Source organism: Caretta caretta, chromosome 4 (genome assembly GCF_965140235.1).
Source record: "Caretta caretta isolate rCarCar2 chromosome 4, rCarCar1.hap1, whole genome shotgun sequence".
NCBI lineage: Eukaryota > Metazoa > Chordata > Testudines > Cheloniidae > Caretta > Caretta caretta.
This window is the reverse complement of record NC_134209.1, coordinates 100,411,390-100,429,392: the sequence shown is the minus strand read 5'-3', so window position 1 is coordinate 100,429,392 and position 18,003 is coordinate 100,411,390. Positions and strand designations below refer to the sequence as shown.

General features: G+C 45.9%; 1 protein-coding gene across 2 annotated transcripts in view; it reads left to right on the top strand.

Moving 5' to 3' along the window:
* Positions 1-9,266: 9,266 nt before the first annotated feature.
* The window catches only part of KIT (KIT proto-oncogene, receptor tyrosine kinase), a 79,947-nt gene continuing 71,210 nt past the window's right edge, over positions 9,267-18,003 (top strand). For both annotated transcript variants that reach the window (XM_048848284.2, XM_048848283.2), the window contains exon 1: positions 9,267-9,438. In XM_048848284.2, the coding sequence (XP_048704241.1) occupies positions 9,375-9,438 (64 nt within the window). In that variant the 5' untranslated portion in view covers positions 9,267-9,374. The remainder of the gene's footprint in view (positions 9,439-18,003) is intronic.

Sequence of the window (18,003 nt, the reverse complement as noted above, 5' to 3'; positions counted from 1 at the left end):
AGAACAGCCGCTTGGCCCACTGACGACTCCCTGATGCTGATCTGTGTGTGATCAGAGTACACCGTCCTCCATGACTTCTCCGGGAGCAGCAGGAACTTACATGTGTATTAGGAAATTTCACAGAGGCTGGAGCGGATTCTGGCCCAGTGCTGGGAACGCATCAAGCACAGAAGGGAAAAAGATTCCAACAGTTGCTCCAGGGGGCTCATTTGTACACTCCCCTTCTATGATAAGCAGGACCCAGTGCTGTAATAGGCTCCCAGTACACATCCTGAAGTGGCTCATGACCCCCTCCTCATCCCTGCTGGCCTCATTGTCCAATGGGATCCCGATGAGGACTTGGGTGAGGCAGCAGGGACCGTGGAGGATGCCTTGGAAGACCTGGAGGACAAGGAGCATGTGATCCTGCACCTCTGTGTGTAGGAGCCAATTGAGGAAGCCCCACCTGACAAGCTCATGGACTACCCTGAGCCAGGGCAGGAATCAGAACCCAAGGCTGGTAAGTTACAACAGACCCCTACCACTATTACCTCTCATTCTGGCGCTACATTCCTGATTTTAAGCCCAGCCCCCACTCTGCTTCAACCTTACATGAACTCTGAGTAAGACCTGGCTATAAATCAATGATTTTATTGATTTCTAATGAACCACCATTATGCATTTGACAGAAGCTATAAAACAGATTATTAATGAACAATCGTGACCTTGTGACTGTGCAATTCTCGGCCAGCATGCAGGCAGCGATGGCCCTAGGGTCCTGTGGACTGGGGGAAGGGAGTGTGTGGGCTTAGAAAGGTGCTGGTTGGGAATGGGACAGTTGTAGAAAACTTACAGTAGCTTGTTTAAAGTTCGTATCAGCTCTCTTTTGTCCCTTCGCAAGATTACACAGTTGCAGTGCTTCTCCCTCTCTCCCCAATTTTACCATCCCCATACAAAGTGGAGCTGGGGGCGGGTTTGGGTGATCAAAGGAAGGGGATGCTTTGTTTTGTCTGAGGAAAAGCTAGTCCTTTCTCCCTTGGAAGATTACAAAGTTTTTACCATCCCTGTCCCAGCTATCTGTCCTTTGCCTGCATGTAGCCATGCTGCACATGGTGGGGGAAACGGGTGGGAGAAGGAGCCACTCTGGCAGTTGGATAAACAGAGTGTGGTGTTCCTTTGCTGCAGAGAGGCCAGGGGCTTGACGATCTGAAACTTCAGGGAACAAAATAAAATTGTGGTCAAGCCCTTGGTTTCAGCAAATTTCTGGCGTAGTGGGGGTTGAGATTCAACAGCAGTGGAAATCTGCTTGGTCCTCCTTCATAGCTGACCAAAACCCTCCATTCAGCAATATGTAGAGGGGTGTCCACTAGTAGAAACATCTCTCTGGCATAGATTGCCAGATTTCCTCCAAAGGACTGGAAAGCCATCTCTCTTTTCCATATCTGGTACCTTGAAAACTGCTATGGTCTCCAATTGTTGGCCTTTAAAAGAAGAAATCTGCAAACAGGTAATATAACCCCTGGAAGGAACTGCCACCTTCCCATTGATACACTATGACAATTTTAATTAACAGAAAATATTATTATATATATCTTACGATTAGTAGCCTCTGCTTCTTCTCCATGGGCTGCAAAAGTTTTCTGAGAACCAAAGATAGACTAACAGTAACATTCCTGGAATGCTGAAAAGTAACAATATTGTGGCCTTCCATAGCAAAGATATGTTATGTAGGGGAATTGCTTGGCTTCTTCCAAAGGGAAAAAAAACAAAATGCCACCCTTGTCTTAGATTTGGCAGGACCTTCTACTGGTGAGAGGGAAAACATTCTGCCAGAAGGGCAGGAGCAGCATTTTAGAAACAGCAGAGGCAGACAGAGAAAGACTCTGAAGGAGCTGCTCAATGGCACACACACAGAGAACGAGAAGTAGTTTGAGCTCCTCAGGGCACAGGAGGATCAGGCATTCAGCAGGAAGAGACACTGATGAATCGGTTCACAGAGCGGGAGGCACACCATAGAGAACAGGAGCATTCCCTAATGGAGAGGCTGCTAGAACAGATGGCCGAACGACTTCAGGGACTGACTGCTGTCATGGCCACTGCTCCTCTCTGTGAACAGCGGCCACTTCCTTCTCCTGTGGCTAACTCCCAGGGTGCTGCTGAGGTGGAGCACCTCCCACTCCCTGCAAGTGACCATGAGGAGCCTGCACAACTCCCAGGACCGCACCCTCCACTGGCACCCAAAACCCCTTGCAGAGGGACCCCCTGTAGCATCCAGTAAGGGAATGAGGAACCTGCAGGAGTCCAAGAAACCCACCGTGTGCCAAGGATATGCGAGAGGAATGGTGAAAGTGCCCAATATATCTCAAAGAAAGCCACTCCTCATCTAATCTGGGGCAGAGACATTAGGGCCCAGTCCTGCAATTGACTAAATGTGGGATCACCATGGGCATTTCACTGACATCAAAGCGGGGTGGTCCGGGAAGGTGCACAATGCACACATTTTCAGGAACACCGGCATGTACAGAGAGCTACAAGCAGGAACTTTCTTTCCAAACGAGACGATTACAGTGAGGGATGTTGAAATGCCCATAGTGATCCTGGGAGACCCGGCGTACCCCTTACAGCCATGGCTTATGAAACCTTACATGGGACACTTGGTCAGCAGTAAGGAGCAGTTCAACAACAGGCTGAATAGGTGCCAGATGACAGTTGAATGTGCCTTTGGCGGATTAAAGGTGCACTGGTGATGCCTTTATGGCAGGTTAGACCTTAATGAGGACAATATTCCCATGGTCATAGCCGCGTGATGTACACTGCATAATCTCTGTGAAGCTAAGGTGAAAGGTTTGCTCAGGGGTGCAGTGTTGAGGCAGCCCGCTTGGCTGCTGATTTTGAGCAGCGAGATACCAGAGCTATTAGAGGAGCCTAGAGGGGGGCAATTCGAAACAGGGAGGCTTTGAGACAACACTTTGAAAATGAGAACCAGTAACGTATATCTCTGTGATTGGTGCTTCAATGTTACATTACATGTAGTTTTCCTAGGAAGGAATGGTGACATTTGGGGCCTGGCATTCCAGTAAGCACATGATTAAAATGCCTGTGCATGTATTGGTACTGCCTGCAATCTCAATTTGTAGGAAACAAATAAAGATGAGTTACCATTCGAAAACTTTGCTTTTACAGCACAAGAAACAGCACACACAAACACACACAGATGCTTGGTGTGAAAGGAGGAACCAGGGAAGGGCAGACTTTCACAGCTGTGTGTAGGTCCAGCTATCATTGTGAAAGTTGCACGAGGAGGTGGAGTGAAGGGGAAACCGAGAAGTCCTGGAAAGTGGAGAGGAATGTGCAAGTGGAGTTGGGGGAAGGGGGGGAGACATGGAAAAGAGTTCTGAATGTGCTGCAGGGGAGGGCGGGCACAGATCTGCTCAATCTGCAGCATTATTAAAGACTTCGGCATCTGTGTTTGCTCCTCCATTACTTTAATCATCCGCTCAGTTGCGTCCTTAACAAACTCCTGCTTCTCTTTTTTGTCCTGCCGTTTGGCTTCCTAGCACTCCTTGTGTTCCCTTTTCTCTGCATTGGAACATTCATGGAACATGTCTTCTTTGCTGCGTCTTGGGCGCTTTCTTATCTGGTGGAGATGCTCAGCTGGGGTGTGGGGGGTGTTCCTGAAGGCCACATCTGCTGAAGCATAAGGGACAATGCACAGAAGCAGGATTGTTAAATTCATACACAGCATTGAAACATTTCAGTTAAATACACCTTTTGCAACAATACATGGCAGGCACACATCTCTGCGAACACCCAAACCCGGTGAGTGTTGGTGTGGTGGGAGGGAGGTGCTCCACATGGGGAAAAGAGCACACACTCTGCAAGGGTCATGGTGCGGCTGACTAGGGAAAAAATTATAAAATTCTGCCACACTTTCCCACAGGCGGGGGTCATTCTAGCAGATATCTCACTGCTAAGGGTAAGAAGGGAAATGAGTGTACATCTACTCCATGCTTGTGGCTTTTGCCCTGCTCCCTATGCTGCTCGCCTGTGTGCCTCTTTGGTCCCTGTACAAGTGATTGCTGAATGGTGCAGGAAAGTTTCCTACAATGGGGGAAGGAACAAAGCTGCTCTGCCATAGAACCTTCAGCAAAGGATTACCGAGTACCTCCAGGAAACTTTCCTGGAGATCTCTCTCTGGAGGATTCCCGTGAGATCTTGGTGTCCATCAACACCCTGTTCTGCCACACCGATTAGCTACACGGGGAAATGTCCAGCTCACAGAAACACAGTCAGCCTTCCACATTTCTATATCCTGAACCCACCTCCACACTACACAAACCACAGCCATTTACCAGGCGTCTCTTCTCCTGCTTCTTGCTCACCAGAGAGCAATTGCTGAGACTGGCTAGACACCTCTGGAATGGAGAACAGTTCCTGGCTGCCTGCCCCACCGGGCGACCCTGCTGGGAATTCCACATCGTCATCTAACTCCATCTCTTCATCAATAACTTCATCCTCCAGGTTAGGTCCTCTTTCTGCCGCCTCCAGGCCTGCCGAAGTATGCACGGGGCTCGTGGAGGTGGGGTCACCACTGAGGATAGCATCCAGCTCCTTATAGAACCTGCAGGTCTTAGGTGAAGCAGCGGAGCGATGGTTTGCTCCCTCGCCTTATGGTACGCCTGCCTCAGCTCCTTTATCTTCGCTCTGCACTGCAGCATGTCCCAATCATAGCCCTTTTTGCACAAGCCTTGAGAAATGTGCCCGTAGGTATCCCAATTCCTATGGCTCAAGCACAGCTGTGACTGCACAGCCTCCTCTCCCCATATACTGATCAGATTCAACAGCTCTGCAGTGGTCCAAGCAGGATAGCGTTTGCTTCGATAACCCATCATGGTCACCTAGGAAGATGTGATGAGACCTCTCCACACTGATCCAGCAGGAAATGGAATTTCAAAAATTCCCAAGGCTTCTAAGGGGGAAGGGTGGATGGTTGTTTACCTGGCTGCAGGGCAGTAGATTTCAAACTGCTGACCAGAGTGGTCACAATAGGCATTGTGGGACACCTCCTGAAGGCCAATTAAAGTTATGAAATCAAGCGTGGTGTCTACACTGGCACTTTGTCAAGAAAAATTTAGAGGAAAAAGATATATGTCTCCCGTCGGGGTGGTTGTATTTTGTTGCCAAAGCTGGGCATTTTTCCTGACAAAAGTCACATCGCAGTGTGTACGCATTCATTGTTTTGTCGACAAAAGGCAGTTTTTGTTGACAAAACTTGGTAGTGTAGATAAGGCCTATGATTCCAGCTAAGATCATCCAGGCACACACTTGAAAGACAATAGAGAAAGCTGTTAGCTTTGAGGATCCTACTTTCTGTCTCCAGTAAATGGCAAACTTTGTTTTGCCAAGGCTGTGAATTACTGGAGCAAAGGGCTATACATTGGTGCTGGGGGTGCGGCAGCTTGAAGTGGTTTCCATTATATATGGGTTACAGTTTGGTTCAATGACAGGTTTCAAAGGAGCAGCCGTGTTAGTCTGTATTCGCAAAAAGAAAAGGAGTACTTGTGGCACCTTAGAGACTAACCAATTTGTTTGAGCATGAGCTTTCGTGAGCTACAGATCACTTCATCGGATGCATTCAATGGTTCAATGGCTCTCAGCATCCTCACTACACAAATTGTTCCAGCAGCCTAGGGCTATAATCGGTTAAACATGACTTGATTTCTGTTGAAGGAATCAATTACCAGCAGCTGATCAGGAAGTTGTTAGTGAGCTCTGACAGGGAGACAGGTTGATACAGTGAGAGGTCCTGAGGACGAATCTATAAGAAGTTAGAGTCACCTGGTAAGCCAGACTTATGTACAGTCTAAACTGTTCATTAGAACATTAGCATTTCAGAGAAAACAATACTTTGATTTAAGAAGGCTGTCTTGTCACTGGTTACCACTGTCATTGCTCCCGGAGGGAACAGAATTGTAGATCTGGATGCAAATCAGATCTGCTGAAGTAATCATGGTTGATGCACAGGAACTACAACAAGGACATAGTCTGAGAATGGGAATCACATGATAGCCTGACCTAGAGGGGATGAGCTCGGTGAGACCAAGAGGAGTCCCAGATGTGGTTAACTCTGTAACCCTGACCCCATTTTTTTGACAGATTAGAGGAACTGACAAATCTCCATTAAATAAACAAAATGGGACTAGACAAACACTGATGGCGCTTTATTTGGCACATCTTTAGCTTTACTAAGTACTAAATAACTAAATTAAAATGTGTTAAGCAAACACAAGCTTTTAGCTTTTCAGCTCACGGGGCTACAAGTAGGAAGAGTATAGCCAAGAAGCAAATGCTTTATTCCCTTACTCACTCTTCCGATGTACATCAGATCAATCAAGGATTTTATTATTTTTATTGGTTTCAGAGTATTTTTATTGCAGTTTATATGCAGAGAGAAATATTCCCTTGATTAATTTACCAAAGTAATTCATTCACAAAAAATGTAATTTAAGGAAAATATTGGAGGAGTTCACTCAGTCTCATGTGGATCTAATCACCTCAGAAGGAAAAAAGCTTGACAACCTCTTTCAAATAACTTATTTAGATTTTTAGATATGCAAAGCATTTCATCTGGAAGAAATCCCAGAAGGATTTTTCATGACTTATAACAGAACCTGTCACAGTATGTAAAGGGCTGACTTGATTTCCAGCAAGCAAGGAGTTAATTCCTTGTTCAGACCTGACACAGAATAGAATGAAGTAGCAGGGCTAGAGTTTGAAGGCCCAATCAGACACTGAGTAAATGATATAAAAATACACCTATGAGAGGCAGAATGCTTTTGTGAAGGCAGAGTTCTACGCTCACTGGTCACAGGACTGAGTTGTAACTAAAATGGGTTGTTTCTGTATATTTTCCTGTTACGTTAAGCTATTTTGGTCTTTTGCTTTACACACTATCCTCAGGAGTGAAAAAAACTTGGGGAAGAATAACTTTTTTGCAAATCTTTTCAAACAAATTCACTGCACTGGGTTACAGTGCCCTTACTGACTGAAACTTATTACTATAGCCTTCCACAGGATTTTCTATGCGGACATGTAGCAAAAGGGAAAAACACAGGACCCTGTAGTTTGTAAGAACTTCTCTTTTCTTAATATAGATTGCAGACTATAAACTCACAAAGGTTTTATCAAGAAGTTTAGAACCTTCATTTTCTGCTTAAGCTTCTACTTATAGGACAATTTTTATAATAGGGTACCATGGATGTGTTAACACAAGACATATCTTTAAGAATAGGATATAGTTTTTATAGTTTTTAAAGATCTAGTGAAGATTGTATCTATGCTTTTGACATCTGGAAAACTCTTTGACTAAAATGGCAATACTGATTTAAGATCATAGGGACAATGGCCTTTAATAAGCATTTTATAAATTAGATATAAAGGGAGTCTGAGATACCCTCTTCCTCAGTAGCAGTGAATAGACTTGTACTGAAATTTTTAAAAGTTTGGTTATTAAAATCCCCCTCCCCTCTGAAATTAATTTTGAGGCTGACTCCTAGTGAGAAATGTGATTTTAAAGAATGCTATTTGATTTAAAAAATGTATTCTCCTTTGCAGGCAAAGGCAGGATCTGCCCAGCAATAGAGACTAGTTGTCTAAAATGAAAACAGAGAAATTTAGACAGCCATTTTAAACATGCAAGACAAGACTTTGATCTAATGACTGACCATATGGGACAATGCTGTTAACCTTGGAAAAATCTAACAGTTTTGGAAAAAAAGAAAATGAATAACTTACTTTCAATAACTTTTCTGATCTTTACTGACACACTTGAAATTTAAAAAGTCCACATTGATTCTGGTTGTACTTTCCCTGTTAAAAGTTGTCCTATCTCCCTCTCTACATCCAGATGGAAAATAAACAAGGTTTTTGGGTTTTTTTTTACATTTTTTGACAGTTTTCTTTGACACTTCCCAAGTGTGTCTTTTCTCTCTCTGGATGTCTAATAGTATATAAAAGTTCTTGCTGCATGTGAGCGCATGTAGGTATTAGTAGGGCTTTGTCTTGATTGTCTAGTGTCAATCGCTCTATGATACTTTTATGGGGGGCAAGCTGAGTGGAATTTCAGTGCTGTTAAACACCTATGTCTATGTTTAGGTATATATACGTATTATATATTAGCCAGCATGTAATTATTTTTATAAAATACAAAAAATGTATCTATGTATGCATATTTATATTTATTTCTGTAAAGAATTTCCTCCCTTTTTTCACTGTGGCAGAGATATTTGATCCCATAGTATGACAGGTTCTTGCTTAAAGGAAAGTGACTCTGATTAGCTGTAGCTCTTTTTATTAAAGAAGGAGCTCTCTTTCTAGGGCCCAATCCTGCCCTAACACTGGTGTATTTCATATAATTTAAAACTACCTTCTTACATTTCTACACTCAAGGAGCATGTGAATCTTTTGGCTTTCAGGATTGGCATTCAAAGGGTATTCATTCTTTTGCTGCATGTACTGTTTGTCCAGAACTAACCAGTTATTTCTGTAGTCAATATGGGTTTATTGTGCATTACAACAAAGATTAAATCTTTACAGAATGTACGCATTAGAGTAGAGAATAACCAGAAGTCTTTACTGCACCATTAGAACACAAAGCCTATGGTCAAAGGTGTTTGTGCTTATGGCCCAACCAAAGAGATCTAAGGTATAGAGTTGTTGTACTGTAACAGGCTGAGTTTACAGTTAAGTGTTTTATTTGTATTCTGAGATGATGGGAACTTATTTTTCGAAACACTATACTGAATACATTAGATATTTATACACAAAAAAAGAAAAGTCCCAGGGAGGCTACACGTAGGATTGACGCGGATCCTACCTATTAACATGCCCTTCGCCCTCAGTTTACTGTGAGTGCTGAGGCTTAAATATATGACCAAGCTGCTGGCTGGTCGCTTCTCCATGCGGCGCATTAGGCGGGCTCCCGGGACACTTTCCCCCGTTCTCTAGCGTATGAAGCCAATTCCCGTTAATTTTTGTGCCCCTATCCCTGACACACGGCGCCACCCCGCAGAGTTTCTGGCCCGCCCTTGGCATCAGCTGAAAGGGAGGGAGGTCCTGGAACCGGGTGAGACTCGGGGGCTCTGAGCCCCCCAGCCGCGAAGCTCGAGCGAGCGGCGGGCAGCGCTTGCCCGAGCCGCCCGCCACTGGGATCCGGGAGGAGGGGGGCCAGGGCAGAGGCGTGGCTGGAGGAGGAGCAGGTTGGGGGTGGCGGTGGCTGTGCGCTCCCGGCTCTCTCCCTCCCGCACTCGGCTGCTGCGGAGCTGTCTGGGCGCGCGGGAGGCTGGTGGCCGCGCGGGGAGCGAGGAGCGCGGCGCCGAGGAAGGCGCAGCGGCAGCATGAAAGGCTCTTACCTGGCCTGGGAGCTTGCGGGCGCTGTGCTGCTGCTGAGCTTTCCAACAGGTGGGACTGCGCCGCGTGGTCTAGCCGCTGCCGGGAGGGGGGTCCGCGCTACAACGGCCCGCGTCGTGTGCAAGGGGAGCCGGTGCGCCGCTCCCAGAAGCGGGGAGGGAAGGGGCAGCACTCAGCAGCTGCGCCCGCTGGCACTTGGGCTGCGCAGTCGCCGGTGAGGGGCTAGCAAAGCTCTTGCACCCCAGCTTCCAGAGCAGCGCTGGGACAGGCAGGGTGGGTGGCAGCGCAGGGGTGCGTGGAGGCGTTTGTGGAGAATTGCAAACAGTTATTTCTGGTCATCTGCCTAGGAGCGCGGGGACAATTTGTGTGTGGGGGGAGGAGTGGGGTACTGAGAGCCATTGACCAAACTGTAAACCCGGCACCCCTAGTTCAGCACCTATGCCTCTGCCGGGGAAGGAAGGTGCGCCTGGCTTTCTTACCCTCACTCCATTGATAAAGATCGACCAGGTCGCCGCACCAGCTGTGTTTATTGTGAAAACTCTGGCGCTGCAGCGGTTCACGCAGAGGACAGGTTCCTCGCGTTGCTTAGCGGTCCCTCCTGCTACAGGGGGCCGGGTTGCATTTGTTGCGTTGCATTGACCACTGGCCTGAGTTTCAGTTGCACGAACTTTGGCAAGTCCTTGCAGAGCGTGTCCTGCCAATGAATAGCTTGAGCGCGATTTTTGGAGGCGCGTGAGCTCTCCTTGCTGCCCTCCAATGCCAAGTCTCGTCATGCTGCTGTAGTGCTTCCTGAAGCCAGGCTTGCACTGGTTTTGGAGGGGGAAGCGCGGTAGCCTGATAGCTCCTGCAGTGTCCGAATGGGCTACTGTGAGGGAAGCAGAAACAATCACTGCTCCCGAGCCAATGGCAGCTGCATTTTTTGGTAATAGAGTATTTCCTATTCAGGCGTGCGAGTCTGGCTACCACATCCAGGAAAGGAGTGTTAGTACTTAATGCACCTTTTTTGTTTCTCAGAGAACTATTATCTGTCGGTGGGGGAGGGGTCTTGCATCTGCCCGGGTTGGGTTGTTTTGGCAGTAAACTATCTCGTAATCAGTACAAAGTGTCCCTGTGGTCAGATGGCTGTTAAACAGTAGAAATGGTAACGAGAAATACTTTCAAGAGGAGGAGTCCGGCTTCCAGCAGCAGAGGCGAAGGTGTAAGTGAAATGTAGTCGTCAGGGATGTCACAGGTTTCATTCTTTCTACACAGATGATTTTGAGGGCACTGTTACATGACTGTATTTAGTAGAGCATCTCCTAGTCAACCTATTTATGCATTTTGTCAGTCTTGTGAGAGACAAACTTTTAATCACCTGTTCTTTCTAAGTTAGAATACCTGTCAAGCCCTCTTTTAAAGGAGGCTTTCTAGTTCTTGCACTGGGCTTGTGGATTTTTAAGTCATTTCACTCATGCTGTGCCTAGTGTACTGGAGAACTGAGTTGATGGTACCGATGGGACAGCAAATATGTATGCTCCTCACTCTGAAACCTGTCATGCCATTGTCATTCTAATTTATTGCCCTCTTTTGTTTAGACAGGTCACTCAGACTTAGGCATTTAGCAATTCCTATCACCTTTATGCCGAGTTTTAGCTTAAATCTGCAGGTAGTCCTGCTGAAATAAATGGGGCAACTTGCAGTAGAAAGAATGTACTCAACATGAAAAAGGTGGCAGAATCAGTCTCTGTCTACGAGCATATCTGTGAAACCTGAGGAGTTGCCATCATCCAGATTTAGATTGTATAGAAGGTCAGGCAATGTCAAACCCAACTCAAGCTACTGATGACAATCTGTCAGTGTAGTAACTGTGATATATCAGGCTGACAAATTCAGGATTTCCCCATCAAAATGTTTAATAAAAGAGGTGTAGGGGAAAAGCCATCAGATGTTCTCAGTGGCATAAATTTACCCCTTGGATAACTCTAATGATTTAAAGGAGTTGCACCAGGGATGAATTCAGCTCACTGTTTGAATCAAAATTGGAAGCCTGACCACTTAAAAAAATTGATTCCTCCCTCCCTTATCTTATTTGAAGCTAAGGGTGGAGAGAAGCAGTGCATGGTGACAGAAAACAAAAGGTGGTTGAACTTTTCTCTCCTAATTCTTGAAAGTGGGGTCTTGCAGATAACCCTCTCTGGCCCAATGATTCTTTAATGTATCCACAGTGGAACAGCTGAGAGAGACTCTGTAGCCTGGTGGTTAGCACACTGGGAGTGGGTGTCCCCTTCCTGCATTGAATTTTGTAATTATTTAGCCACAGTGGAACAACTTCAACAGGATGAGTGAGGGAGCCCCACATCAGAGTCTCCTATAGCTCAGTGGTTAGGGCACTCACTTGAAATAGCAGATCCCTTCCCATGGGGAATGTGAAACAGGTTTTCCACATCCCAGGCGAGTACCCTAACCACTGGGCTAAAAGTTATTATGAGGGAGGTTGTCCTCCTGCCCTTCTCCCCCCTGGCTTCTTGCAAAAATGGCATAGGGGTTGCAGCTGAGGGCTTGTCTACATTTACAGTGCTGCAGCTGCACCGGTGCAGCTGTGTTACTTAGTGAAGCTTCTCCCATTGACACAGGGGTGGTAGCTATGTCAACAGGAGAAGCCACACCCCTGAGCTACATAGTTATATCCACACAAATTTGTAGTGTAGACCAAGCCTGAGAATTCCAAGTGGAGGGAGGTGCCTCCCTGCAGCCCAGACAGGTACCTGTCTCAAGAAGGGTGGGGCTTAGCATAAACCATTGGCTTGGTATCTCCCATTGGCTAGTTTAGGCAAGGCATCACCTAGCATGCTGGCTTTTGTGCTAAACTCAGGCTTTGAGTCCCAGTGATTTTCTAGGCACTTAAAAGTTAGGTGCGATGAAGCTGAGCATGGCCTCGCCTAAGTTTGTAGCCCACATTTCTTTACATTTATGAAATACCAGTTCAGTGCTCTAGTTTTGTACAGAAATTACATGGGTCGAAAGGGCCACCAAACCAACCAACTAACAACCCCTCCCACAAGAGGTTACTGTCCAAACTTCTTGTAAGCATATAAAAGATAATTACATTTAACTTCCCCCAATGTCTACTAACCTCCAGATACCATTTCTGACCCCAGCCCCTTAAGTAGTCATCTGGTTGTCCCTGACCTTCAAATCAGCCCTCCCTTTCCTCAGGAAAAGCCTGGGAAAACAGGTCAGCCTTGCAACATGTCCTGAAGGTCACCAAATCCAGGCTCTTGTGTCAAGGAGTAGAAGGTGCAGGGGAGATTATTTCTTTCTCTTGATTACTTACTTGATTAGATTCAGACACATTTTCTGGAGTTATTTGCTTTGAATGGCACCGTAGATGAATTTACTAATATTGATGAGAAGTGAATAGTGAATAAGAATTAGTGCATTAGAATGGGATGAGAAGTGAATAGTAAGACTCACTATAGTAAAAATGTTTGTCTTTGGGTAAGTGTCTGTTTATGTGTGTGTGTGGGGGGGTGTATGTGTCTGTCTGTGTTTTACATCACAATTAATTTCTTTATCGGATAGTCAAGAGTTTCTCTCCTCCCCTGCCTCTCCCTGACTTTTGCAAAAAGAGAATGAATTGGTACCAAACTAAACCTTCAGTCCCCTCGCTTCGCTGCTGGTATTTTGTGCCCTTTCCCTGTCCTTGTGTTTTCTGCATCTCAGTTTATTGCCATCTTCTCCCCTTTTACTTTTTTTTTTTAGTTCATCCACTCTTTTTGTGGGATGTTCTTTTAGAATCTTCAGGTTAGATTCCCAGAGGGGACTTGGACTCAACATTGCAACAGCTTCTGTGAGGTGCCCAGTAGAATTCACAGTCCTGAGTTAGGCAACCAGGCATCCTGTACAATGCATGAGACAGAGTTAAGCATCTAAGAATGGGACCCACAAAAGTCAGCAAGCTTAACAGGGAGCCACCTAGACTAGCCAATAAGAAATGCCAAGCCCTATCCCTCAGATGCCTTATGTCTTGGCAGGTGGGAGGTGCCTCCCTCTGCTCAGGATTCACAGCTATGAACACTCACCTGAAATTAGGCACCTAAACTTTCTCTTTAAAAATATGGAGGAGGTGGTGGCACCTTGCCTTATAACTTTTAGCCCCAGAATGTGGAAGACCCAGGCTCAATTCCCCCCTCTGCCTGCTGTGGAGTAGAGATGTGAACTTGCGTCTTCTGCCTCCCAAGAGAGTGCCCTAACCACAGAGCTGTGGAAAAGAGTGAGAATGAGTCTATAGCCCAGTGGTTATGGCAATCACCATGTGAGAGACCCAGGTTCCAGGCCTCCTTCTGTGCATATTTAATTATTTATATGCAGCGGAACAGTTTTAATGGGAGAGTATGAGAGAGACCATTCCCAGAATACCCCACAGCCCAGTGGTGAGGGTCCTCTCCTGGGAGGTGATGACTCCAATTCTAGTCCTTTCTCCACATCAGGTTGCGGGGCGGTGGGGGGAATTGAACCAGGTCTTCCACATCTGGGATGTGTGCCCTGACCACTGGGCTAAAAGTTATAAACAGGTCTGGAACTATCACTTCCTCCACTGTTTTGTCACTGTGTGAGGCCTGATTATGTAAACGGCTTCTGACAGTGTCCACTGGTTTTCCGCACAGGTAAGGTGGGCAGGGCCAGCTTCAGGATTGCACTGACGCTTAGGCATGAGTTAGGCACCCCCCTAAGGTGACTGTGCAGACGGTCACTGGCAGATTTTTGTAGGTGCCTGGGGGACTTTACCAGAGGAAATTTAGGCACCTAGGGACTTTAGATGTCTGCAGCCATGAGCAGGGTGTTTGAGGATCTACATTTTGGCATCTAAAGTGGCAGTTAGGTGCCAAAAATCCCTTTGTGGATCTAGCCCTTTTTTGTTATTCCTCCCAGGCTTCCTGAAAATCCTCTCATCCCATTCACTCTGCTGCTATGATTGGGCATGGTTCCTTTCAGAGCCCATCAACACTCTTATTCATACAATTAAACAGTAATATAAGGTGTGCCCTCTGCCTGGAAGGTGCGTGTCTATCTCCATTATGTTCCCAACACCTGCCAGCCCTGGGGGAGCTTGCTAAAAATTCAGATGGACTGTTGCTAAGTTATTTGATTCCCCATCCCTCCATTTCTGTGTGTGTTTTACCTCCATCTCCCAGCAATTCTGTTTGTATTTTCCTCCCTTCCCTACATAGGTGAGTATAGGTATGAGTCTCCTGCGCATATTGGTTGCCCGAAGCGCTGCCAGAAGCAGAATGGAAATGTCAAGGATTGTGCAATACTGTACTTTTCCTGCCAGAGTCACTGGGAAACTACTGTGATCACGTGCCTACATTTGATTCCTCTAGGATATACTCATTTCTGTGTAACAGAGAATGTGCAGGGTTTGGGAAGAAGCAGGATTTATATTCAAATCCAATTGAAATACTATTGATACAAATTGGTGACATTTCTGTGTGCTATTTTTCTAACACAATGACATAAATTATTCTAACTCTTAACACAATTAGGCTATGGTGAATCTTCACATACTTTTCATTTTACTTCAGTAACTTCTTACAAATTGTGTGGTTTCAACAATATTTCCTTGCTCATATGTAGATCAGGGGGGTTACCCCTTTACAAAGAGTGGTAAGTATTACTCTGTTTTACAGATGGAGAAACTGAGGCGGAAAGGTTGTGACTTGACCAAGGTAGAACAGTAAGCCAGGGGCAAAGTCTAGAATAGACTCTGGTAATGAAATCCTAGCCCCACCAAAGTAAATGGAAGAATTTCAACCTAGCTTGACTTCCAGTTCTGTTCTGTGGCCTAATGCTGCCTCTACATTCTGTATATTCTATTGTTTAATTTAACACATATATAAATTTGTTGTAATTACAGTATAACTCTTTGTAGATTCAAAATATTTTAAATATTTTGTAACAAATCTATCATTCAGTTTAACTAAACATAAAATGCTATGCATTTATATTTTGAAGAAAAGTTTCTTTGCACCCTGAATGTTCAGTAAACAATCTGAAAAAATCTTAAGGTAAGAAGTAACTAAATCTGGAAAAAAGAAGAATTTCAAAGCATCAAAGAGGCTCAACAACATTTATATACAGTACATGACAGAAGATCTATTATGTTATTGGTTTGGTAAAGAGAGACAGTAATCACTTTTGGGCTGTCCTGCACTCTCCACTGATGAAGGTAAATGCGTGAGAGAAGAAGCCATTGCACATTATCTTTCTCAATGTATATATGCACATGTTATTTTACAGATGTTGTTTTTCTTTTTAGTGTAGTGCAAACATCTTCCAGGATTTTGACTCACTTCCTCAAGTCTCTTTCAGCTGTTTAAAAAAGGACATGAGGAAATGAGTTCTAATATCCTGAAAAGAGTTTTTACTTTAAGTAGTCTTCATTGTGGCACAATTTTTCATTTTATGTATAGCTCTTTGCCTTGTTTTTACCCACTAGTGTCCTACCTGATTCCCCCACCTCCCAAAATTGTTGTTCTGTTCCTCAGTGTTCAGATTATTGTTCAATTTATGAACTTGTGAAACTTTCTGTGAAGAATGAGGTTTAAGGCAAAAGCTGAATTGCAGCTGAAGGTGAAAACCCAGTTTTCTGTTTAAATCAGGGGTCTCAAACACGCGGACCGCATGTGGCCCGCAGAGTTCTTCCCTGCGGCCCGCCAAGCTCCCCGCAGTCCCCCCCGCCCCATCCCCTCCCCAGCGTGACACGTCCCCAGCCTAGCTCCAGGCCAGGGGTGGGCAAACTATGGCCCCAGGCCACATCTGGCTCTTCTGTGCTTTGGATCTGGCTCGCAGATTTGCCAATCCTGTGGTGCTGAGGGCCCTGCGCTGCTCCGGGAAGCGGCCTGCCGCTTCCCTGTGGCCCCCGGGGCAGGAGAAGCAGAGACTCCGTGAGCTGTTCTTGCCTGTGGTAACCTCCCCTGAAGCTCCCATTGGCCGGGAATGGGGACGCATGGCCAATGGGAGCTTCGGGGGAGGTACCCACAGGCAAGAACAGCTCATGGAGTTCTCTGCTCCCCCTCCCCCCGGGGCCACAGGGACAGGGTGCCCACTGCTTCCCGGAGCGGTGTGGGCCAGGGCAGGCAGGGAGCCTACCCTGGCCCCAGTGTGCGCCCCTGCCACCCTGGAGCCGCTCAAGGTAAGCGGTGCTGGGCCGGAACCCGAACCCCTCCTGCACCCCGCACCCTAACTCCCTGCCCTGAGCCCCCTGCCTGCACCCCAAACCCCTGACACACCCTGCACTTCCTCCTGCACCCCAGCCCCCTGCCCCAAGCCCCCACCACACCCCTCACTCACTCCTGCACCCCAACTACCTGCTCTGAGCCCCCTCCCGCACCCTAACCCCCTGCCATACCGCTCACTCCCTCCTGCACCCCAACTCCCTGCCCTGAGCCGCCTCCTGCAGCCTGCACTCCCTCCTGCACCCCAACCCCCTCCCCTGACCCCCTGCTGCACCCCACAGGCGTGGGTGGAGTGGGTGGTGGGGGCAGCTGGGGGCTGGGGTGTGATGCGGCCCTCGGGGCTAACGTACGAGTCCTCATGTGGCCCTCCTGGTGATTTGAGTTTGAGACCCCTGGTTTAAACCTTTCTCTCATTCCAAAGCATTTGCTCATTTATTTAAAATCAAACTTTGACAAGAATGCACAGAACTAGTTAGAAAACAGATTAAAACAACTCTTTTGCTTTGCTATTTTTACTGTTGGGGTATTTTGTTTTATTTATGAATTTTAACAGACTGAAAGGGTGTTCAAAAGGGCACTTAGGCACCTAACTGCTATTAAAAGCCAATTCTGCAAACAGCCATGCATGTGCTTAACTGTACATATGAGTAGTCTCATTGGTTTGGGATTTTACACTGGAAACTGAAATGTATTGTTTGCTCACTGGCTAAGATTGCTGCAGTTAGTGATAAAAGCATAAAATAATAGTGTAAACGTGTGTTTGAAGAGTGAATGTGACTCGTATTTTCAGGATTACAATAATTAGAAGGTACAGTAAATGTTAATCTCATAGTGGGTTTATTATTTGGTATTTTGATGGATTACTCCAAAAAGTAGGTTACCCAATAAATGTTTTCTGGTTTTGATATTTTCTAATGCAGATGCACAATAAGTAACGCTGTACTGCTCTTCACAAATCACCTGAGGGCAACTTAACTAAAATTAAGCACTATTTAATAACATAATCAACCACACATTTCTATAGTTTTGCATTTGAAAACATGAAGTGATTAGCATTTAAAATCTCAGCCTACAGCTGAGTACAGAATCATGAAATAGAACTACTAATACTTGATACTGGGAAAACTTCAGTGGACAAATGGGATAACTGCAGTGATAGATCTGAGTGGAACATAGGTTGATGATGCACAAGCTTAGGAAGATAAAGCTGACTTGTGTTTGTTTTTGAGAGCTTTGTAAGTGAAATTTGAGAATTCAGATTTGAATCAGATAGGCTGTTACATTCCATATTAGTGCTCATTGCAAACATGACATATGAGTTACAATGGTTGGGCAGTAGGGTGACCAGATCGCAAGAGTTAAATATCAGGACACATTGGGCGAGCTCGGGGGGCGGGGG